At 44.5% G+C, this 25,882-nt stretch overlaps 1 protein-coding gene across 1 annotated transcript in view; it reads right to left on the bottom strand.

Annotated features, from left to right (window-relative positions):
* The window catches only part of RAD21L1 (RAD21 cohesin complex component like 1), a 1,288,752-nt gene that overhangs the window by 668,486 nt on the left and 594,384 nt on the right, over window positions 1-25,882 (bottom strand). The window contains exon 7 of the mRNA XM_085619570.1: window positions 15,157-15,264. Coding sequence (XP_085475696.1) covers window positions 15,157-15,264 — 108 coding nt within the window. The remainder of the gene's footprint in view (window positions 1-15,156; window positions 15,265-25,882) is intronic.

The following is a 25,882-nucleotide window of genomic DNA, read 5'->3' as shown; positions in this document are numbered from 1 at the left end:
GTCCCAAACGATTCAGGTAAACCTTCTTCTGAATCTTGATCTGAATCAGTAGCAAACAATGGAGAAGGAAGGTGGGAATCCTCCAACGATATAACTTCACCGGACATATCTGGTCGAGAACTCGGTGGCAATGGTAACAAAGGAACAGCGGCAAAAGACGAAGTAGGTGCTGTAGACGTGGAAGAAATTTGATCTTTTAATGACCTCTGAGCAGAAGTCGTCCTTTTAATCTTTATTTTCACGGAAGAGGCTGCAGTCGACGGGATCGGAGACATAGAAGGTACTGAGGACATCTGTGTAGACGGACTTGTCAACGGAACCATCGTCGACGGGACTATCGTCGACGGAACCATAGTCGACGGAACCATAGTCGACGGGACTATCGTCGACGGAACCATAGTCGATGGAATTGGCGTCGGCGGAACCATCGTGGACGGGACCTTCGTCGACGGGACCTTCGTCGATGGGTTAATCGACGACGTAATCGTCGACGAGGACGATTTTACAACCTTCGACGACGACGATGTCAATGTCGACGAGATCTTTTCCTTCTTCGTCGACGACGATGCAATAGGTAATATAGATGATACAGTCTTTATGGTACTGATGATCATCGTCGACGCCGACAGCGTCGACTGAACCGTCGTCGACGATTTTGATGCTGACGTCGTCGTCAGAGTCACCGTCGACTAGCAGGAAATTGCGGATTTCGTCGTCGGAAGCTTCGTCGACGATGAAGCCAGTTTTTTTCCTGAAAACTGGGAAGTGGAAGCCTCAGCAGCCTGAGAACTATGTCTCGTGGGCGACAAAGCAGTAGTCAAAGAAGAAGAAGTGGCAGATGTCATAATCAAAGACATTTTCTTCTTTTTCAGAAAAGGAGAAGGTAAATCTTGTATACTACTGCGCTTTGAGGCTGTGTGGGAACGGCCAGAAGTAAGGCTTTCTACTTCAGAAACCACTTCATCTTTATCTTTAAGTCTCTGGAGCCACAGCAAGAAACTGCCTTCCCTGTCTTTCAGAGTTCTTGTAGAAAAAGTTCTACAGAACTTACATTTAGCCACTTCATGGTCTGGGTAAAGACAGTAAATACACTTACTGTGTGGATCTTCTGAGAATAAACGTAGCTTTCCACAAGAAGAACAAGGTCTAAACAAAGACTTCTTACTTGAAGACATGCTGAAGAGAACAAAACTGAGCAGAGCTCAGGGAGACTCCCTTTCACACGACGTGCGGTAGAAAATCTGAGGTGAGGAGCTCTGAGGAGAAGGTTCTAGAGAGGAGCTGGCGCCTGATTGGCCATAGTTTGGACTAACATAATGACAGAGATAGACTGCGAATGTCTTTTTTCTCTTTCCATGTATCTCTATGGAGATTTCATATAGGGACATTCTTGATGTTTATCACTTACTTATATCTCTGTTTTTATATGATTACTTATGTATATATATATATATATATTATGACTGTATATATTGCTATATTATTTACCGTGGGACTCCCACTCCGACGACGGGGAATATTCAAGCATGTGAATCTATGAAAGACACCCCAATACTGGAGAATTAGCAGTTTCATAGGTCAGGGCTGGTCCCTCAAAGGAACATTTAGTGTATCAGGTTGAGTCCATGAACACAACTTTTGCAGGGACCTGATCATAAGAAAGGTATTTCACAAAGCAAGCAAGATATTCACTGGGTGACGTTACTGTAAAAAATATACCCTTTACAAACATTGTTACATTGTCAAAATCTTGACAAACATCTCTTGTGGCTCTTTGAAGGAGTTCAGGGGAAAATGGAGTAGAACCTGCAGTCAGAAAACAGATTTAATATGAAGATCAAGAAATGAAATTTAAAGCGGAAAGAAATAAGCAGGAGATACATGTTTGTAGTAAAAGTAGCTTAAGGGCCACCTGCAAAGAAGGGTGATGTGGAACCAGAACTCCACAGGAGACCAGAGCTCTCAGATCTCCACCTCTCCCAGGTGGTTACCCCATACCAGAAGTGATGCATCAGTCACCATTGTCAGATTTGTGTGGGAAACCAAGAGGGATCAACCACTGACACAATCGCAGTTCAGCAACTACCAATGCAGATCTTTCCCAGTCTCAACCAGATTGGAGACTTCAGATCCTATTGCAGAGCCCACATGTGCCAACTGGCATGCTATACCAGTAGTGTGCAGGAGCCCATCAGACCCAGCAGCCTCTGACTCCGTCTCACTGGGATCCAGGTCTGAGGCTCAAACATGATCATAGCCCAAATGTCCTGGATTCGCAGCTGCAGAGGGTAAGCATGGAACAGCACAGTGTCCAGAATGGCTCCAATGAAGGATAGCATCTGAGAAGGAGTCAAGTATGACACAAGGGTAGGGTGGGCCTTCATCAATTGATCTGAGGATGTTGCAAAGGTGGCGGGGTTCCCAGGAATGGGAGGGCATAACCCGGTTTGACATTTTGGAGCACCCACTTGTCGGAGATTATAGTTTGCCATTAGGGCAGGTGGTGCCTGTTACTGCCACTAACAGGATAATTGTGCTGCGTTGAGGGAACTCTAAAGGGGTTTTAAGACTGTGCCAGCCGGTGGCATGGAGAACTGGTCGGTTTGCTGGCTTTGGGCCCCACGGCCTTTGTAGGAGCCACACCCATGGCCACGAAAAGGCTGGGGAGCTTGGTGGCCTTGGGAGTATGGTTGGTATTGCAACTGTAACTGAGAACCCCTACCATAGCTGCAGAAGAGATGAAAGGAGAAATATGGTTGGTGTGGAGCCAGGGAAAGGCCCAACAACCTGGTGGTGGCCAGACTCTCCTTCAATCGCTCAGGTGCTGCACTGGCCTTGGTGCCAAACAGGAAGGCGCTATCAATGGCATGTCCAATTAGAGCAGACTGGACATTCCATGAGAATCCAGTTGATCATAGCTAAACACGGCAGCGGAGTGCCACCGTGGAGGCAATAGCCCTGTCAGTTGTGTCCAGTCCACACCGAATGGTGAACTTAACTGTGTCCTGGTCATCCAGCATCATCTGGGTCAGTATGGCCCCAGTCTTTTTCAGGACCATGTGCAGCACTTGTGCGACAAAGTCCCAAAACATGTGGTTGTACCAGCCCAAGAGGCATGTGGTGTTCACTGACTGCAATGCAAGACTGGAGGAAGAAAAAATCCTCTTCCCAAAATTGTCCAGGGTCTTAGATTCCCTGTCGGGTGGAGTGGTAGGGAAAACACGCGGGTTGACTTTGGCAGCAGACGACTGCACCAGCTGGCTCTTGGGGGTAAGGTGCTGGGTGAGAAGGGCTGAGTACCCAGCTGTGGTGCGGCGGTAGTGGGCAATCATCCTGTACACGGGCACCCCTGTGAAGGGTTTGGTCCTGGCCCAAAGGAGAAGGTCTTCATTTAAAGGAAGTAGAGGCTCCACAAAGCTTAGTCTGAGTTGAAGAACCTCACTTACAATGTTCATCTTGACCTCCATGGAGGAAGCTGCAGACAGAGGACCGACCCTCCTTACCACCATGGTGATGGATGCACCTTCCTCCGTCGCAAGGCCTGGGTGAGAGACTAAGCCAGAGTCTGGAGAAATGTCCAGTCCACTCACTTCTCCCAGCTCCCTTGCCAGCTGTCCTCATGATATGCGTGGGCCAGTTTATCAGCTGTGTCCAAATACCCATAGTCACTGTCATCACCCACTCCAAAGCTGGGTCTGTCAAAGGACAGATGCTGCATGTCCAAACTAGATGGTTAGCTAGGCCCATTCAGTGCCGGTGACAATGATGAAATACATTGTGTCAGCGCAAAGTCAGACATGGTGAGGGGTTCCGTTGTTGGTGATGTCAGGAGTTGCGTTGGGGAAACTGCCTCTGGCTGAGTGTGTCCAAATCCAGGAATAGATCTAAAGGACCCAGCTGGCGTCGGGAGCAGACCCACCGATGGTAACCCAGCCAGGCCTCCTCTTGGCTCGGAGTCCCAAAGGCATGCCAGAGAGAGTCCATGGCACAAAAATTCCATATCTGCATAAACCTCCCTAAGTTGGGCAGGGATACCTCTGGCTTCGGGAATCCGGGAAAGCGCAGAGCAGATTAGACCATCTGCTCCAAAGGTGAGGTGCAGGAGCAGGGCCTAGAAGTACTGGGTACACAGAAGAACACTTCAACTTCTTCTCATGCTTCTTCCGTTTACCCGACTGACAGCTTGGACTTAAAATACTACAGTCCGCATAACCAGTTCCGCGACCAAGCCTGTGATCTCATCCGGGGATGACAACAACTTGGAGCCTTCTTACGTTGTGCCACAAAGAGCTTCTTCACTCACTCCGGGTCACCTTTGGGTGCATCAACAAAATCAGCATAGGCAATAGCTGAATGATCCGACCCCATGCACCAAAGACAGACTAAGTAGGCACCAGACACTGAAATCTACCCGTGACATTCCCCACAAGGTTTAAAAAAAAAAATGTAGGTTTGTTAGTGGACATGTCCTTAGCACGCGGGGAGCAATTGTTCTGAAAAGGCTGCCAAGTGTCAAAAAAGTTGGTAAAAAAAATGACCCTGGTAGTTCTCTGGATCCAGGTTATTATCACGGAAAGAAAGGATTTGCTGTCATCATGCCAGAGTGACGCCTATATAGAGACTGCACACATCACATTAGAAGAAAACGTCAACAGTGAGCAGCTGACACGATCTAATGACACGCAGAGGTACTGCTCAACTTTTACTGGATCCAGTCTGACACCTAGGGAATACTCTAAGGTGAAGAATCTACGGTTATACGTCTGTCAGAAAAGTTATTTACCTAAGGTAACACTCTTTCTGATGGATACTTTATCTAACAGCAGATTCTTCAAATTGGGAGTATCCAAGTGCCAGATTGGAACCAGAAACTCAAAAGTAGCGCTCCTGCGCAGATAGGTGGTGCCACGTGAGATAGCGTCTATGCCAATCCGCTCTGGAAGTGACAACCTGAGCTGGCTATGTCCTCAGACTTGGAGCCCATTGACGAATCAAAAAAGCAAGGGTGCAGATTTCTAAACTGGGATCTTTTTCGATGGAAGAGACCAGTTTGCAGAGCAGGCGGTGAGGAATCCATGCAAGTCCGAGCAGGCAAAAGGGTCCGATCTAAGGCCCTGGCTTTCAGGGCACTAGTATTTTGTGAATATGTGCACTCATGCTCATGTAGATGATTGACAGATATCCTGGACAGGCAATGCATGTGCCACCGCAATGGTAGCAGTCTTTACTCTGCTGGAGTGAGTCCCAAGACTTTCTGGAGGCTGCTTCTTATCCAATGCATGGATTTGAATGCAGAGGACTAGCGATCTAAAGATGATCTGTTTCTCCACACTCCTACTCCTCACCCCGACAACCCCAGAAAGAGATTACCGTCCAACTGATGGCCTGTTGGGCAATCAATGTAAAAGCAGAGTGCCCACTTTAGGTCTTCCTCTCTTCCTTTTTTAAGGTCTGAGCAGAACAAAAAAAGGTCAGGGGTGTGATAGCTTGTCCCACATAAAAGGTGTTGCCACCTTCAGCAGGAACGCAGCTCAAGACCAACACCAGTTTATCCACAAAAAAGGTAGAAGAAAGAGGCCGGAAGCAAAGGGCCTGAAGTTCACTCATACAGTGTGCAGATGTTATCGCAACCAGTAAGACCGTTTTTAGGGTGAGTAGAAGCAATGGACATCAGCTCATTAGTTAAAAAGAGGTACATATTAGAAAAGCGAGAACTAGATTTAAGTCCTACTGTAGCATCACAAAGGGTTTTGGCGGAAACATATGATGAAAACCTTTCAAGAAAAAAGGATAGTTGATCCAGTAAACATACAAAGGCTGAGTGGGCACACAGATCACCTTTAAATGGGCCCTGAGCCAACAGTTGCTGGGTCAAAAACAAAGCTAGCACCACCAAATCCAACAGTTTTGCTTGCTATAGTCCCACCTGACATATTCTGCATCAAGCCACATACTTGTGCGCCCTGCATGCACAGATTTTATGGAAGGTTACATGACGACCAGGACGACATTAACAACCACGGGATGAATATCAAAGGAGATCAAGTGTAGTAGATCAAATTCCGTACATGCAGGGTGTGCAGACTCTGGTGCAAGACCCGGTCCTGCTGCTGTGACAGAAGGTCCTTCTGAAGTGACAGCCTAATTTGAGAACAGATGCTCAAACCCAGAATGTCCGGGTACCACACTCTCCTAGCCCAATCCCAGAGCCACTAGGTTGCTTTGGGCCTAGTCGTTCCTGATTATCAGCACACTGGGCTTGAGAGTTAGCGGAGAGAAGGCATAAACGAGTCCCATGCGCCATTCCAGGCAAAACGCTTCTAAGAGCCTTTTTAGAAACTCCAGCAAAAGATCCGACATTGCGCAATCTCAGTGGTAGCAATGAGATCAATCCAGGGATGTGAAAATAAGTGTACTTGAGACCCAGTGAGCATTCCAAATTTGTCCTTGCACAGGAAGGTGTTGAGAGGAAAACGATCTACACAAGGCTTTGGCACAAAGGTAGCAGGAAGCTGCCACTTCTGAGGCTGGTACCCGCTCAATGGCTCCTTTGGCCAAAAGAGCCTGCACTTCATGGCATAAAATTGATATTTAGTCTTCTGAGAAGTGATCCGATGGAGGTGGCATGTGCATTGGGATGAAAAGGAATAGGAACAGGCCACACCTGTTGGACAATGTGCAGTACTCGTTTGTCAGATGTAATATGTGGCCAATGTTGTAAAAAGTGGCTGTTCTTGCCTCCATATGGATGGCTGAGTGCAAACTAAAGGGTGTTTGAGGTATTTGCTGGAAGGGCAGAGGACTGGGGTGTGCATTGCCCTGGATGGCCAGGTTGTTTTCTGTTGGGGCCATGGCCGCAACCTCAAATGTTATGGGAGGAATACCGAGCGACCAATGGAGACGGAGGCTGTTGACAGCCAAGTCCATGGCATATCCTCAAAAAGGGCAAAATTGTTGAAGGAATTACCGAAGCTGAAAAGCCAAAAGCGCATGCTATGGCTTAGTTTTCCTCAAAACCTTCAAGGGCTGAGCCTGACTTATCATACAGTCAGGAGCTGTCAATAGGATAGTCCCTTATGGACACCAAGTAGTAGCCAGTGGCTTACATCTATGCATGGCGGCGGAGCCCCAAGCTCGTTCCACGCCCTTACAAGACAAATCAGGGTGTCTAGCCCCAAAAAGATGACAAATTTGCACGCATCCAAACTATCCTGAATGGTTTGAGCTAAGGAGGCCAAGTAAGTCAAGTAAGTCAACTGGGACCGGCAGTAACCAATTACCAACCAGGTCTCAGTGTGTGGGTGTAGCAAGAGAGTAGCCAGCTTGCATTAACCAGCCTCAAAGTAATGTTGGCCGACGTTAACTTTAGTTTACCTAAGGTAGCCCAACGTTTAACACCCAGCCAGTTGGAGTGGTCAGGAAGGTGTTGGGCAATATACTGGTTGGGTTGGGTTCCAGAGCTTGGTTTTGCCCATGTGTCCAACTGGGTGTCAGTTAGGGACTCAAAAAAGGGCAAGACAAGTTGGGTCAGAGTGGCCAGGCTGCAGGACCCATGTCAGCACATTCCTTTTTACTTCTATAGTGTGGAAGTGAAGGACAAGGACCTCGACAGCCCTCTCTCAAATATGAGTTGTGTCTTCTCCTCCGGCACCAGTGCTGGTGCACAAACTGTACCGAGGTGAAGCTCGCCAGGATTAACCAGGCTTGAGAGCCTTGTCGATCCTTGGGCCCGGAAGGCGCGCCAGAAGGAGCGGGAAGCATGTGCAGCATGGCCTCACAAAAGGCTTTGATTTGCTGTGACAACGCTGAAGAACAGGGGAACTCAAGAGTGCCTCATAACCAAGGATTAAGTAAGCTCCTCGGTATATAGGAAGTGAGACTTAGAGCCTGCCATACCCTTGCAACTTCTCTGGAGAGCGAGAGCGGCAGGAAGGGGCTCAGCCCCACTTACTGCTTAGGTATCTTCTTTGACTTACCCAAAGACTTTGAATTCAATGTCGGTCTGACACTGGAACAACTTCGGGAATGGGAGGAAGTCTGCACTCTCGACTGACTTGGAGCATGACCAGCATGTGGCTTTCCAGTATTTCCAACTTTGGATGGCTTTCAGAGTCATCTGCGCGCAGTTGTAGCAGGTCTCCGAGTCATGTGGTGAGCCCAGCCACAAGAGTCACACCAGGTAGGGCTGTCACAAACGTGTTTGCAACAGTCCTTCCAAAGTGTAAACCTTGTCATTTTAATGGGGTGACAGGTTTCTTGCACACTGGAAAATCTGAAAGAAAATCTTTTTGGGAGTGAAGAAAGAAGGAGCAGAGCTTAGGATCCACTTGTGAAGGCGCACAAAGAAAGGGACAGATGCCAGAGCGTATAGGTGGTGCTTATATGCGGCTCTGATTGTAACTTCCGGAATAAAACTGAGTCGAAGCAGTCACATGGCACCTCCTACTGGCACATTCAATCAATCAGAACATTTCTAAAGCGCACTACACACCCGTAGGGGTCTCAAGGCGTTGGGGGGGGGGGGATGAGGGAATGCTGCTACTGCTCGAATAGCCAGTTCTTGGGAAGTCTTCTGAAGGTTAGAAGGTCCTGGGTCTGCCGTAGGAGGATGGGGAGGGTGTTCCAGGTCTTGGCTGCCAGGTGGGAGAACGATCTGCCGCCGGAGGTTGCTCTTCGGATGCGGGGGACGGTGGCGAGGTCGGCGGTGCGGAGCTGGCGTTTGGGGGTGTAGAAAGTGAGTAGTCTGTTGAGGTATGCTGGTCCGGTGTTGTGGAATGCCTTGTGTGCGTGGGTGAGGAGCTTGAAGGCGATCCTCTTGTTGACGGGGAGCCAGTGCAGGTTTCTCAGGTGAGGTGTGATGTGGCTGCGGCAAGGGATGTCGAGGATCAGGCGAGCAGAGGCGTTCTGAATGCGTGGTAGTCGTTTCAGGAGTTTGGACGAGGCTCCTGCGTGGTGGGCGTTTCCGTAGTCCAGCCTGCTGCTGACGAGGGCCTGGGTGACCGTTCTTGTTTCGGTGGGGATCCACCTGTTGATCTTGTGGAGCATGCAGAGGATGTTGACGCAGGAGGATGAGACAGCGTTAACCTGTTTTGTTATGGAGAGAGTAGAGTCTAGGATGGAGCAATGCTCTTGAGTTTCCGGATCCAGTCTGGCATCTGGGGATTGTCATAAGGTGAGGAATCTATAATTAGAAGCATCTATCAGAAAGGCGGGTTTCACCTCACCTTACACATCAAGAGACTAACAGACAGATTCCAGTGATCCATTTCAAAATGCAATACTCAACGCCTGTCTTCGCTCTTGTGTGGTCTCTCCAGTTTATAACATCTACATACATCAGAAGAATCACTGTTTCGCCTTGGGTGCCCTTTATTCCAAGGTTTTTGTTCTCAACTTTGGACTCAAGGCAACTCCATGAGTTTCATTTAGACTTTATTGGACAACTGTAAAAGATTTATGCTCTAATATGAAGATTGAGCAAAGTGACAATCTGCACACGCTCAAACCTATGGACTGACATTAATAAAGAATCTTTTATGACAAGTCCACTCTAAGTGCTAAAACATCAGAGCAACATAATGAACCAATGCAGCTGTGATCTTCATGTTGGAAGCCTGGATACAGTCACTAAGGGATCTAATTTCTATGCTGTTCAAAGGTAAGAAGAGCAATTTTGCTAGTGACTGGGTTTGTAATATATAACGGGACTATTGACACACACTGCGTACTTGAGCCACCGATGCAACATTCACTTCCTTTATGTGATCCAGAATCTAGATATTTGAACCAAAACTCTTCATTTAATGATATCCTTAACCGCCATTATCATTATTACCACAATTTGAAGAAGGGTGAACTTCAGACTCGGCCATGGCATCCAACGCCCAAGGGTTTTAATTCAATGATCAAACAGGAGAAAGCGAACATCAGTTTGGTAGGGTCTGCTGGCTTTTGAACTGTACATTTTTGGTGAGCCGATGGTAATCTATAAAAAAGATGTACGTATATTGAAGGGGGCGCAACATCATGCCAGAAAAATGTAATTTTGGCACAAGGTTAAAGTGGTTTCTTTCGTGGCAGACACAACAAAAGATATAGAACACGGCAGCAGATTAACTTCAATTGTTTCCATCATAGCAACATTTGTGGGCTACTGAGCCAGTATTCGGAGCTATTTACAGTCATTGTGGACTAAATTTTTCACCTAGTTGTGTCCAGGGGATCAGGATGAGTTAAGGAATTACCAGATCTTTTATCATGAAAGGTTTGGTACCCAGAAGACTTCTTGACCCGAGATAACTCCATACCATTCTGCTCCTTTCAAGGTGCTTGAATAATTGAGGATGAAGGTGGAAATCATGATGATGTTGTCTGATTGGAGGCCGAGGTCTTGATACCTGCAGTTCAGTTCCGTAGTCATTGCTCCAGATGGGTTACAGAACCTACATCAATGAACTTCACTTTTCTCTCAGCTATAGCAGATGGTCTTTGGCAGTCCGATTAGAAATTGAAGGACAAAGGTTAGACAGGTTAGCAGAGCTCAGCAAGAAAGCCTAGGCCCTACAGCAGACCAGCACCACTCCAGCTAAATAAGCTTTTACACATCATTGGTGACAATCAGACAGCTTATAGGGTAGGGGCGATCTACTTTTTTCCCCTTTGTGGATTCTACATTTTTTACTGAAAGTAAAACAAAAGTCCAGGCATTGGTATGCTGATAAAACAGTGGGCTTTTACCACAATGTAGAGAGCGAGGGACAACATAACCAGTTCCATTTTTCAAAGTCAATATCACATATAAAAATAACTGGAATATTCAAACGAATTAGGGGGAGAAGGGAATTGGACCCTGTTAAAAGGAATGAGGCCCCCTCCTCAAACCGCTTGGATATCCAAAGATATTGGAATAGACACCTCACTTACTTATCATGACATGCTTTATCTTCGGTGCCTACCGGCCCATCTCTCTCCTCCCGTTCACGGCCAAAGTCACTGAGAAACACCCAGCTGACCACCTTCATAGAAGAGAACTCCATCCTGGACGCCTCCCAATCTGGATTCCGCAGCAACCACAGCACCGAAACCGCCCTCCTCGCCGCCACCGACAACATCCGCATGCTAGAGGATCAAGGACACACCGCGGCCCTCATACTTCTAGACCTCTCCAAAGCCTTCGACACCGTCCCACATCACACGCTTGCAACCAGACTACATGACGCAGGAATACACAGAGCCACCCTTGACTGGATCCAATCCTTCCTCTCCGACAGAACCCAGAGGATCCGACTCCCTCCCTTCCTCTCCAAACCCATGGAAATCAGCTGCGGAGTACCCTAGGGATCATCACTCAGCCCCACGCTCTTCAATGTCTACATGGCCCCCCTCGCCGCCATCGTCAGACAGCATGGGCTAAACATCGTGTCCTACGCCAATGACACTCAGCTCATCCTCTCGCTCACGAAGAATCCCGAAGACACCAGACTCTGCTTCCGGGAAGGAATGAAGAACTTGGCAGCCTGGATGAAGGACAGCTGCCTGAAGCTCAACTCAGAGAAAACCGAGGTCCTCATCCTCGGACCCTGCACCACCGCCTGGGACAACACCTGGTGGCCTTCCGCCCTCGGGAGCCCACCCACCCCTACAGACCACGCTTGGAACCTCGGCATCATCCTGGACTCCTCCCTCTGCATGAACCGCCAGATCAACGCCGTCGCCCCAACCAGTTTCAACTGCCTTTGCATCCTCCATAAGACCTGCAAATGGATCCCCCCCCCCCCCCGACTGCCGTCACCCACGCACTCATCACCAGTAGACTGGACTATGGCATCGCCCTCTACGCCGGAATCAACAAAACTCTTCTACACAAACTCCAAACCATCCAGAACGCTGCAGCCAGACTCGTCCTCAGGACACCGCGCCACGAGCACATGACCCAACACCTACGAGGCCTCCACTGGCTCCCTGTCGAAAAGAGGGTCACCTTCAAACTCCTCAGCCACGCCTACAAATCCCTCAACAACATCGGACCCAAATACCTCAACGAGAAACTATCCTTCCACGTACCCACGACTAACCTCCGCTCCGCCGACCTCGCCCTGGCAGAGGTCCCCCCGCATCTGCAGAAACAGAACCAACGGGAGGGCTTTCTCCTAAATCGCTCCCCGACTCTGCACATGTTCAGGAAGAACCTTAAGACCTGGCTCTTCGACTGACCCGGAGCCGCTGCCCCCGCCTCCCCCAGCGCCTTGAGACCCTCACGGGTGAGTAGCTCGCTTTATAAACCCCTGGTTAAAACACGCAAAGAAACACTTGTTTTTACACCAGTATTTTCGAAAGTGGTTGGAAACATATTGTATGAATATACATTTAAAGGATTCACAAGTATTCCACAAGCCATTCTTAGAAAGCTCTTGCCAGAGGCCGTACCTAATATCGGTCTAAAATCGTATGTTCATTGGCAAGGTTGTTGAAAAATCAAACATAGTATATGCATGTATAGAGAATATGTTTGCTTGTATTCTCATGATATTTTAGCTGTACTTTTTAAAGCTCCCGCCAAAGCCCTCCCTTGTGAAATTGTCGCCCTTATGCTATTCAGTTAATCTGTTTCTTGTCATTTGTTCGTATTGTCATCGCCAAGTGGTCCTAAATACAGCCTTATTGCATATGCTACGAAAAAATAAGAAGTCCAATCTTCAAGTGTTGTACACATTCTCCAACGGTTGCGAGTTGCTTTATTCAGGGATCTGTCAATCCAACTTTAGCCAACACGTGTTTCATCACATTCAAGGCTTCATCAGGGCTACAAGCACCAATATAATAACACATTTACTTATCCGATTCGTATAGGCATATGCAGTACATGTTATCACCCAGTGACTTCCAAGGGGACATCCTAGCTAAGCCTGTATGCAGTGATAGTTGTGTATGAGTTATTATTCCCAGACTAAACATTCAAACAGTTCACCATTTAAATGTCAATACTTTTCAAGGAAAACTGTTGATTAAGTTAACATTGTTAAAAACAGGCTCTCTGGGTGCTAGACATAAACCAGCAATTAGGATTAGACTTTAATTTGAGTAATTAGTATTATCTTTTAGAATGACAAAGAATATATCAACCAAATAGGTGTTTAAAAGAGGATGTCAATACAGATATGCAGGTAATCGCATGTAAAGTTACCCCCATGCACACGCGGTGACTTAGTGTTTCTTTTCCGTGGTATTTCATCCTGTTTTATCTCGGTTTCTTTCCCGTTTCACCTGGTTCGGTGTACCATCACGTCTAAGTGGGTGTGTTCACGGTATTTCTTCAGTTCTAAACTAACTAATGATCACTGTTCTATGAAGCAAATAGGCTTAGGTTACTAATTGCTCCTATGACTTCATGCTGTCTGCTATAAAGATCAGGAGGTGAACATTTTTAACAATGCTAACTTACAGTGTTCCTTGAAAACTATTGACATTTGAATGTTAAATGGTCTGAATGTTTAGTCTGGGAATAAAAACTCATTTACAATGCTCACTGCATAAAGGCATAGCTAGGATGTCACCTTGAAAGTCACTGGGTGATAACATTTACTGCATATATCTATGCGAATCGGATAAGTAAATTAATTATTATTTTGGTACTTTTGCCTGATGAAGTTGTGAATGCGACGAAACATGTGTTGGCTAAAGTTGGATTGACAACGAATAAAGGAAACCTTTGGGTAGTAGGTATTTTTAACTGTATCTCATCTGGATCCCTGCCTATACAGCTTGATTTAATTTAAAATGATTAAGCATGTCACGATAAGTGAGTGAGGCGTCTATTCCAATATCTTTCGATATCCAAGAGGTTTGCGGAGGGACCCCCTTCCTTAGAACAGGGTCCAATTCCCTTCTCCCCCTGATTTGTTTGAAGATTCCAGTTGTTTTTGTGTGTGTATAAAACAGTGAGCCACAGTTTGACGCAGACTAACCTTGGTGTTGGCTTCAGATGTTGATTTTAATATATTGAGAATCGTGTTACTTAATCCTCCAAAACAAATGTTTCCTCTGTGGGATGTTCAGTTAGTATGGACAATGTTGTAAGACGCTCTTCCTAAAACACATCTTTGATTATGGTGGATTTCCTCATAGATAAGGTTACACTTGAGGGAGAGATTTTAATTTGGGGTCTAGTGAGTCTTTTCACTGGAATATTCAGATTCTCATCACTGTGCCTTGCTTGATGTGATGTTTTTGAAGGCTGGCTTTTTGTGTGTTTTTTTTATAAACAAAACTTCTTTCAACCTTTAAACTTGGTTTTAAGCTGTGCACGAGAGGCTGTACTGATGCTCTCTGCAGTTATGGGGCTTACATACAGAGTTGTCTGTGTGTACACTGCCTGGACAGCAGAACAATGTTCACTTAAGTCTTTTGTAGACTAGCCTGGAAAGGCCATACATCGAAATTGATCCCAAGTAGATAGAGGAAGGTTTCAATTACCGTGCTGTAGTCACCAGTGGGGGCTCAGATGTATCAGCTCATGTATGGTTGTTAAACTCTGATAACGGCTGAACTTGAGTGGTAGCACAAGGCATGTCATTATAGGACAGTTGTATAGCAGCAATCTAGTTGCCCCAGTGTGCATTTGCTAAACAATAGGCTGCAGTTGGAGACCCACTAGTGGTTGAAGCAAGCAGAACTGAGATGCATTCTTTGGAAGTAGGTGTTGGGAGGCACATCATGCTTCAATCACTGTTATTTCTCTTTGTGATGTAATAATTTGGCCATGGACAGCTGTAGTATGCACTGAAAATGTAAAGAATGTGACAATGCTTTGCAACCCTTTACACTCAAGTTTCTCCTTTCCATCATGTTTGTAACAACCCTGCCTGATGATAGACCGTGTGAAATTACAATACATTGGCTTCTACACATTAGGAGCAGCCTAGACTATGGATTTTCGCTTATGGCAATGGCCAGAACAAAGAAAAAGAAAACCTTGCAAGAGCGAACTTACTTAGGGCAATGTCATGCCTGTTGAACAGTAATGTAGTCAAAAACTACAAAATGGGATAAGAGAGCAAGCTAATGGAGATTACTGGTAGGTAGTGAAGGCATTATTTTAATTTTTGTCACGAAGCACACTAAAAAAAAGTAGGGAACATCGAAATATTTCCTAATTACCCATGGCATTGTTGTCATCCTCAATAGGTACAGGTGGTAAAGGAATCTCTTTGCTCATATCCATAACGCCTTCCATAAGTGTATCTTGTTCAGCATTCAGCAATTTATCTTAAACAGAAAAAAAGTTATGAAAAAATGATTAAATATAAAGGTGTCAAAATGATTTACATTTACAAACTCGTTTAACCCTTTTAGTATAAAGTTATCTGTCTGGTGACTCTCTAAACCTCGGTTCCTCATTGTGCCCCACTATAAGCTCCTGGAAGCAATTCAATTGAAATTATGCACTAGACTACAGTAATATGCTGCCTGAAAAAAAGTAACAACATACTGGAAAAAAGCAAACACTCATGGGGAATACAACTTAAAGCTTTTACACTCATTATTCAGAAATCAATAAGCGTTTTTGCTTGAAAAGCTAACATGAAAAGAAAAGTAGCGCTTCACTGGCAAACTCTGTAAGGTGGCACTAATGTGTTTGAGTGTAAATAAACCAATCTGGCCACTTTGCGACTACTCTGTCTTGCTTTATTTAGTTATGTATTGTTTGTATTTTAAAACCTTTTTTCTCTCCTCCTGAGGCTGCATTTTGGAGTAGAAAAATGTCTGACAGACATTTGCAGCAAAAGTGTTTCTTCTTTTTTTGGATCCATTTCACAGAGGAACAAATGACGGAGAGGAATGCAAAGAACAATCACGGTTTCTACAAGTGAGGAGGAGCGCAACATAAAGAGAGAGAAGAAGAGGAAGAAAGAGTGGGGGCAGCAGAAGGTTCTCTACGAGTGAGAAGGAGTGCAACAGAAAGAGAGAGAAGAACAGGAAGAAAGAGTGGGGGCAGCAGAAAGTTCTCTACGAGTGAGAAGGAGTGCAACAGAAAGAGAGAGAAGAAGAGGAAGAAAGAGTGGGGGCAGCAGAAGTGGAAACTCTCCTTGACCTTGTCTGGGGGAAAAAGGAAGAGACCGCCACTGTGTAATTGAGCACTTTGAAGTGGCTTTGAATCCTATCTGTGAGTGACCCGCTAATGCTAGACACAAAACGCTAGAGTGGGTACCTTAACCGACTGAACTATCTCTCTGAGATGCGTTATTGCTGGCATTAGCTATGGAAGGCCCTGTAATAGACGAGTGAGGCTACTGTTCGTACCCACAGTGGGGAGGGCACAGACCGAGGCACAGGCAGGTGTTATGTTAATACTTTTACTCAGACACACTCACTGATGGCCCATGGCCTGTGGCGAGCTGCTGCCCTCCTCCTCCTCCGTTATGCAACCTCCAAGGGCACAGTAGGGACCGTCCCCTGCTTGTCTCTGGCACCAGCGACCTTTCCACCCTAACCTGTTGGGCTACTGCTACCTGCACAACTAACGCGCTCTTCAGATAACAGAGGCTGCAAGTGCCCCCTCAGTGCCAGACCGTGTTTAATTTAATAGGCTTTGCCGCCCCACGGGGTGCTGGCATTCGATTCCTGCCTTTGACGCCCCGAAAACTGCATATGCCACTGACTCCAGCCCCCACGCCCTTCCCCGAGGGCACCTACTTTTCTTTTGAAATGGCTGCATATGCTGCACTTAGGCAGGTCTGGGGTCAGACAGTCAGCCTCTTGGCCACTCTGGGCGGCTTCTTTCTATTATTGGAGGAGTGAAAGAACAACAAAGCCTCATTAACAAGTAAAAGGTCTTTCAAAGACCTGTGAAGTACTCAGGTGCGGCTGTGTGTGTGCCCGGGGAAGGCTGACACCTCTTAACCCTCTAAGGAGGGTTAGACACCAGATGGTTGGGGGTGTGATTCTATTGATGCCAATGAAGACCTCACTTGAGGGGTGGAGCGGAGCCCCCAGAAATGGCTGGGGCATCAATAAAAGCATTTTATGTTACTGTAGGCAGCGCGGCAAAACGTACTAGTATTTTCCCGTTTTTATATATAAATACAGATAAAGGAAAACTTGTTTTCCGTCTGTATTTATATGTAAAAATCCGTTTAAACTGAAAACCGGGAGCCCTAATTATAAGGCAGCAAAGACTAGGCTAAGAAGTTGCAAAGAACCCAATGGCAAACTTTGCTCGAGTCTTCCTCACACAGCGGTGTGGAATTTAATCAAATATCTAATTGTCCATGGGGCAGGTTGCTTCATAAATCCACTTGCCCGGTAACAAAATCTACTTGTGCCTTTGGTGCATGTATTGTGGCGACAAATTACGAAAGCAATCTCATTATACAAGAGCTCTGATATAGCCTCTCTGATTATGCCAGGGCTCATACCATAGTAGCGTTTGAAAACTTACAATCCCCTTACGTTGCCGTGCTTCCGCAGATCTACATACTGGGGCTGAAGGTAGTGGTAAGCAATAGTTTCAGCGTTAGAATGCCCTTTTGAGTCTGAGCAAATATACTAACTTGCATGTTTTAAGGGTTTTCAACAACTCTTCTCTAAACATTTTCCCATACTGAGAAATGTTGGAAATTTACTCCGGACAATGGCAGACAAACCGTCTTCCAAAGCTGGGGAAAAAAAGTGGTTGGAGGGAAAGTGAACTTGCAAGCACTCGGATTTTCACATGAGCAAATCTACACATGCATATTTTCTCATGCTAAAATGCAGTTCACACATTTTCTAGGAGTACTATTTCTTGTCCTACTTATGTAAATTCTAGGGAATTCACGAAAGCCGTATAGCTGCACTTAATGCAAGGACATTTACCATCGATGCACTTTTGAGACTTTCTTTAATAATTTGGTCCCTAATTTGGTCTGACGTTGACCATGACCTTTTGTGTTTATTAAAATTCTGTCCCTCTCTCTGTATCGTTTGGCATCACTGTCACTGAAGGCATTCTGCTCTTTCACAAGGAGCATATCGGCACTCAAAGTAGTTTTGTCCAGTGCCAGTAACCACTGTGGCAGTGTGTACTTTTTGAGACCACATTTTTTTGCGCTTTTGCCAATGTTTGTTATAATGGTGGAGGTCCAGCGGCTCCCACACCAATAAGGTTTTACAAAAACCATGCCAAAACAAGTCACACATTAACAAAACTAAAAAGCTGACAACCAATTTCAGACCCACTGACTTTGCCAATGCTTGTTTATTTTTGTTTCCCACTGGTAACACTGATTTTTCATTATGAATATTTTGGGAAATACTAGCATGCATCAACACGTTAATAAATGATCCTGCATAGAAATGGTACCTGAAATTTTTCATTAGTTTAGCGAAATGTTTTTTTCCAGCTTTCATTTTGTTTATTAACATTTTGAAAGCAAAGAATCATCAATCTTGTTTTCAAGCTTCTGCAAATATTTGCATCAAATCGGAGCATTCTGGGAGCATTATACATAGCATCATATTGCTAAACTTTGAAAACATGTGTACACATTTTTATACTGGAACCACTGTCAGTAGTGCAGTCAGAGCTTATAACATTTACTTAGAGCGCTCACCCTAATAATAAAGGCTTTCAATTAAGGAACCATAAATACAAGTTTGAACAGCATTAACATATGGGTAAAAACATTACCTTAACTGCAGACAGTGCCCTTCCCTGATCAATAATGTGGTACTGCAAACTGGAAGTCAAAAGGTTTATGCTGCAGAGGTTGGGCCTGCTTGTCCCAAGGACAAAATACACATGAAAACTTGTTGCCCTTGACCCCAAAAAATATTTCATGGGCGTCGGGCTATAGGAATTCCACATTCCTGCTCACACAATGCTGAAAGTGGACAACAAGAATGATTTTAGATAACCGGCATAACCATTTAGCATATGCCTCAGAACCAGCTCCCTGACATCGAATGGTAGATGGGCTCTATGCAGAGCATAGCTATGGGTGACACGTTTTTATCCATCCGTGCTGATCTAGAATTACAGAAAACCTATGTATTTCTTATACAAGTGTTTTCCTTGGGCAGATTTGATGTAGCACAAACCTCTTCAATTCCTCTTTTCATACATCTGTTCATAATTGTAGATGCAGCATAGGTTTGAATTCTTATTTTAGCCCTTTCTTCTTATCTTATAAGCAGATGCCTTTGTTCTACTGGGATTTTGGGACACTCTTGACCTTAATCTCTTAACTAAGACTGGAATCGCCAAGATTAGCCAGTCCAAAAGAAAAGGCCTAGATATCTTTAATGAACGTTGGGTGGAAAAGAAAAAACTCTCTTTTAAGAGTAATTCTCCAGCGTTGCTATCTTTCATAGCTTCACATGCTTGAATCATTCCCCGCCAAAGTTGAAGTCACTCTGTAACTGTAAGATAGCAGTAAATGGAATTGCCTGCGTGGCAAGGGCCAAACAGTGCTTCTTAACGCATTCAACTCACTGCAAAAGGCCCAAACTACAGCCAAAGAGGCAAGAGTACTACTTGTCTCACTCCTTCCAGAGGTAATCGCCCCTCAGATTTCTTAGCTCAGGAGTGCAGTATTAAAACAAATGAAATGCTTGAGGTAAGCATCTATTTGGGAAAGCGGGAGGGACACACGTGAATCTATGAAAGATAACACTAGAGAACAGTTACTGGAAAGTAACTTTTTTAGTCTCCAGCATTGGATCATTCATATGAATCAGAATAGCACGCACTATTACCAATTTAAATATAAAACCAAGAAATGAGTGGGATAATATACACCTAACTGAAAATAATTCATAGAAAGAAGCAATTGTCCCACCACCAAGTCCTTGTCTACTAACTCTTCAAATCTTTAGTACTTTGTAAAGGTGTGCTTTTTTCTCCTTATTGCTGCATTTTCTGACATCAGGAAAACTAACACTCTTTGGAGAGTTGAAGAGCTTTGAAATAAATCTTTCAGGACAACAAAGGTCTCAATATGGAAGAAGACTTTCACACACATTTATAAAGCTACTTTGACTCTACTCCCTTTGCCTGAAATAATTTTTTAGAATTTTTAAGAAATTGTAATTTCTTTAAAGTTTTGAGGTATTATTATTATTTGTACACATTCACATTTCAACAGACTTGGCTATGGCAGTAGACTGCATGTATAATGGGCAAAGTTGGGGGCTCAAAACTATGCCATTTGCCCACTTGGGCGGAATTATGTACAAACTTGGGTCCGTTAGTACTGCTATTGTAATTATTATAGGACTACTGTGTATGGTGATTAGCCCACTGGGGCACAACGTGTGTTTATGAGCGGCGCTTATACTCACCCAAGTCTAATTATCTTTCCCTTTCATACTACAATTTGCATTATGTGCAAAGATTATCAACAATTTTTATTTTAGAAATTGTAATTGACTTCAAAGACAAGGGCAGACTGATTGTATCAATATGAGATGAATTCATGATTATTTAGTTTTGAGTTGCCTAGCAGTCCATGTTAAGTTGGAACTACGAGTCTGTTGTCACTTTTCATTGTTTAGTAGTTTTACACGTATTACGTACGCACTAAGCACTTAAAATGGCGGAAAAACTTTATGTAAATTGTTAGTTAACAAGCTTGCGGGACAAGCGAAACGCGTCTAACGTTTTAGCTGACTGAATAAAGAAAACTCTGCGCATAAGACACGGCGTCGGCTTTTCTAGTTAGGACCGAGTTCCCATAGGAAATCTGTAAAATTCTATCTTGAATAACTTTGGCCCCAAGGTAGTTATAGTTAGGACCACGTTTCCATAGGAAATCCGCAACATTCTATTTTGAATAACTTTGGCGCCGGTCGACGAATCCTCGCGAATTTTTCAAAATAGGTGGGGCGTTATCTGAACTAACTATAACGGGGGAATTTCATTGTTTTTTTACGAGTGAAATGTCCACCTAACTATAACATGTGTGAAACCTATGGTTTTTTTAAGTGAATATATATATATATATATATATATATATATATATATATATATATATATATATATAAAATTCCATGTCTGTGGTCCCATCATGACCACGAAATATTGCAGGAACTTTAATTTTATCTTTTTATTGCCAACAATCTAGAAATTTCAATGTCAGTCTGGCTCTAGTTCATTGAACTTTTTAAAGAAACAAAGAAAGGGGGCAGTTCACTGGTTCAATCATGCAGCGAAACCGCCAAAGGTCAAATCATTAGAAAATGGTGGCCCCCGGGACCATGGAATTACCCCATTCCCCCACACCATCAACAGATGGCACAATTCCAACCACCCCCACTACATTTTTACAATTCCTCTTTGTTAGAGCAAGGTCGAGGACGATCCAGAGGCAGAAGAAGACAACAATACCAGGTCCACTAGAGCCCTCCCTCTCTCTCTCTCCGCACAACACACGGAGCAACAGCAAAACCACTCCCCAAACAGGGACAAGTGGGGAAACAACTTGATTGTTAACTTGAGTCAGGGAATCCTCACAACCAATTAATCAAAACTGCTGAACAAGTAATTAGGGTTTATACCGACTTACCAAGGAGACTTGTTCCAGATAAACCAGGAACTTGCACAATTTTTTTTTATTTTTTTTTAACCACCTTAGATTTTTCTTTTCTGAAAAAGAAACAACGACCAACACCAACTTATGAAGGAGATCCATGTTTATGCCTCCTCCACATTCAATACCTCCAGTGGTGGCCACCTTATGAAAGATGTCAACTTAAGTCTGACAACGAGACAATCATCGTTTCAGAATCTCTCAAGGGGTGAACAAAAGGCACTCCAGAGTCTGAGAACAGACTGATCCATAACTATTAAGCCAGCTGACAAAGGTGGAGCAATCATTATCATGGATACCACCTCTTACAGAGATCAATGACTGAGACCACTCTCAGTAAGGAATGCTTATCGCCCCTTAAAAATAGACCCCACAAAGAGAATCCTGGAACTCATCACAACACTAGTTGGCAATGCCAAGGATCAGGGCGGGATCACCCCCAAGGAAGCCGATTTTTTTATTAACATGGTGCCTGTCACTCCCTACTTTTACATGCTTCCAAAAATACATACAAATCTCAGACCCCCTCTAGGTCAACCTATCATCTCAGAAATAGGATCTCTGCTTGAGCCACTTTCTCAGTTCGTAGATTTCTTTCTGAGACCCTTGGTCCAAGACATGCCCAACTATCTACAGGACACCAAACATGTTCTTGGTGTCCTTACTGAGGTGAAAATCAATACAGAGACAGACCTCTTGGTATCTTTTGATGTGGAATCCCTATATACCTCAAGACCAGACCTGAACCACGATTGAAACCTTAAGGTAAAAAGATCTAGATACCATAACACCTGTTTCATTCATTATGCAATGTGCAACCATTACGATGAAAGAAAATGTATTTCGTTTTAAGGCTACCCTGTATTTACAGATCTCAGGGACTTCTATGGGCAGCGCCTTCGCCCCAAGTCTGGTGAATCTGTATGTGAATTCGGTAGAGACTGAAATTATCCATACTGCCAACAACCCTTTTTGATTCAATATCCTCCTTTGGAAACATTACATTGATTACATTTTGGTCATTTGGCACGGCACCACAGAATAAATAACACTTTTTCATCAATGGTTTAATGAATGCAATACTTTCCTGAAATGTACTTTTGAGTCCCGCCGAGTAGCCTTTCATTCCTAGATCTCCGAATCTATGCCTCTCAAGGCACACAACATACTATGAACTTTTAAGAACATTCAATTAATGGGAACAGATGATAAATCTTCTCTGCTTTACAAAACAAGATTCATACAAGTATGATTGTAGCTCATAACTCAATATCGAGGTGTAATGATTAGGGGTGTTTTCGGCTGGCACACTTCCCATTTTTGTTGAACCCTCCTTTTCGCTTTGTTAAGCAGACAATCAATGCGATGCTTGATGGAATAATATATGTGTGGGCCATGGCCCTTTCTATCACTAAGGCCATTATTAATTATGTCACCCAAAAATAATTTTCACCTGAATGTCTAAAATCTTCATATGATCCCTGCATAACCATTCTAATGCAGAAACTACAACTCCCATAATTCCCTATACGTGGTTTTCAAAACTACCAGCCATTTGGTCTCTGAGACTACGAGTCTGTCTTCTATGTTTGCCACCTAACTCGTGAGTCATGGGTGGGCGGAGCCGGCTTCAGAAACCAGGAAGAGAAAAGCTGGTATTCTTCCACTCACAATCACCCTTCCTATGCACGAACTTTGTGCCTACAGCATCTGTCCACAACAGTTCTGTTTATACTAGTTTCCTAATACCTGTTTTACTAACTTCTAGTTACACTTTCAAAAAAATATTGTGTGTCCCACATAGACATGAGAAACGAGAGCTCGTATAACATGCTATAATATTAGTTATGATGAAACTCGAGGTTGCGAAACTTCGCTGTACCATAACTTGCCAAAAATGAATACCATAGAAGGATTAGTTATTTACCTGTAATCCTAGTTCTCTTCCAGGGGTATCCTCATCAACGTCATAAGCACTAGAATATTCCCGCCCATGCGCGGGACCCCGGAAACACAATCATATATGTGACAAACATATATGTATCTCCACATATATATACATATATATATAAAATCAAAAAGCAAATGCAGCCTTTCATAACCAGAGCTGAATAATGCTGTAAGGACCCCCCTGTATATTATAAATAATATATTAAAAACCAGGGAAAAACAACAGCAAAGCATGTTTGAAAACTGTTTTAATGCTTAGCATTTAGCACAAACCCTCAGATGGGACTGAAAGCATTGACAGCTCACAGGCTGCATTGCAGAAACCATAGCCTAGAAAGGCTGAAAAGCTAACTCATAGCAACATAGAAATAAACTGGCACCGTGCCTTTAAGGCAGCCATGACCCCTAGGTTCCCATCATGCCTCAGGGGTGACAGTTAGGTCAGTTCTTTGCGGTGACTCAAAAGCCATGACACAAAGAGTTGACAATTCCTTAAAAATAAGGTTTCTTTGCCCGGGGAGGCGGGAGGGTTGCTTATGACTGATGAGGATACCCCTGGAAGAGAACTAGGATTACAGGTAAGTAACTAATCCTTCTCTTCCAGGGGATCCTCATCAATAGTCATAAGCACTAGAATAGAATAGCGAGCCTCACCTCTTCCAACTGCGGGCAAAGGAAAAAACTATTAATAATCAAGCTCAGATAACTAAACTTGAAAACTCAGATATCTTATTATCTGAACAGATTCCTCAAGAAGACTTGGCCTACTTGAGTATCCGCCCTGGAATCAGATTCAAGACAATAATGCCTTGTGAAAGTGTGTACCGATCTCCAGGTTGCTGCCGTGCAAATCTCTGCCATCCGAACGTCATGCAAGAAAGCTATTGTAGCTGCTTTCCCCCTAGTGGAGGGTGCTTTAGGTGACAACAATAGGGGTTTAATTGCCAACTGGTAGGCCAACTTTATACAGGACACTATCCATCTCGAAATTGACTTTTTGGAAGCTGGGAAGCCTGTCCTCATGGAACCATAATTTAAAAACAATTGCTCTGATTTCCTTATGTCCTTCGTTGCCTCCAAATAGAACTTGAGCACTCTCTTATGGTCTAAGGAGTGGAGAGACCTCTCCGCAGGAGTAGCGGGATTGGGAAAAAAGGACGGTAGGGAAATTGACTGATTAACATGAAAATCAGAGACAACTTTTGGCAAAAAAGCAGGGTGAGTCCTTAACACTACCCTGTTGTGGTGAAAGATAGTATATGGCTATTTGGAAGACAGCGCTTGGATTTCACTTACTCTGCGCGCTGTTATCGCGACCAAGAAAGCGGTCTTCCATGTCAAAAGCTGTAACGTGGCTTTATGGATGGGTTCAAAAGGAGGACCCATCAGTCTAGAGAGGACTAGATTCAACTCCCAAGGAGGAGAAGGAGACCGAACGGGGGGATACACTTTCTTCAACCCCTGTAGGTAATCCTTGACCACCTGTAGTTGAAAAAAGGAAGGCTGGTTTGGAGACTTTCTGTAGACCGTAATGGCCGCTAAGTGTACTCTGATCGAGGAATACTTTAAACCTGATTTGGCCAAGTACAGAAGGTAAGGGAGAATTACTTCCTCCTGCCCTGTGGTAGGATTAAAATGATTACGAGTGCACCATAAATAGACTCTTTTCCACTTAAAGGAGTAGGACGCCCTTGTGGAAGGTCTCTTTGCCTCCTTTAGTATATGCATACAGTCCTGCGGTAAATTCAAATGTCCATATTGCAGGAACTCAGGTGCCATGCTGCTAAGTTCAGTGAGGGAAGGTTGGGATGTACAATCTTCCCGTCCATCTTGGTCAGTAGGTCCCATCTGTAAGGAAGCCTCCTGTGGGGGAGCACCGACAGCTGTAATAGGTCCGGGTACCACCACTGACTAGGCCAGTCCGGAGCTATCAGGATCATTGACATGTTGAATCGGATGAGTTTGGATACCACCTTCGGAGGCAGGGGAGGAAAGGCGTATGCAAATATTCCGGACCAATCCGTCAAAAGAGCATTCCCCTTCGTCCCTGGACGGTGGAACCTGGATGCAAAGGCGTGGCATTTTTTGTTTTGATCGTCTGCAAACAAATCTATGGATGGTTGCCCCCACTGATGGAAAATTTCTGCCACTACCTCGTCGTTTAGCACCCAGTCTGGCTGATCTTCGAAGTGCCGACTGAGTGCGTCCGCTCGCACGTTTCGCTCCCCTGGCAGATGCACCGCTGTGATGGAAAGGTCTCTGGCTAGAAGCCAGTGCCATATCGCTTGAGCTTCCAAGGATAGAGGGCGGGAGCGCGTACCACCCTGTTTGTTGAGGTAATACATGGTGGTCGTGTTGTCTGTTTA

Source organism: Triturus cristatus, chromosome 7 (genome assembly GCF_964204655.1).
Source record: "Triturus cristatus chromosome 7, aTriCri1.1, whole genome shotgun sequence".
In the NCBI taxonomy this organism is placed as follows: domain Eukaryota; kingdom Metazoa; phylum Chordata; class Amphibia; order Caudata; family Salamandridae; genus Triturus; species Triturus cristatus.
This window is presented reverse-complemented; position numbering and strand designations above follow the sequence as displayed.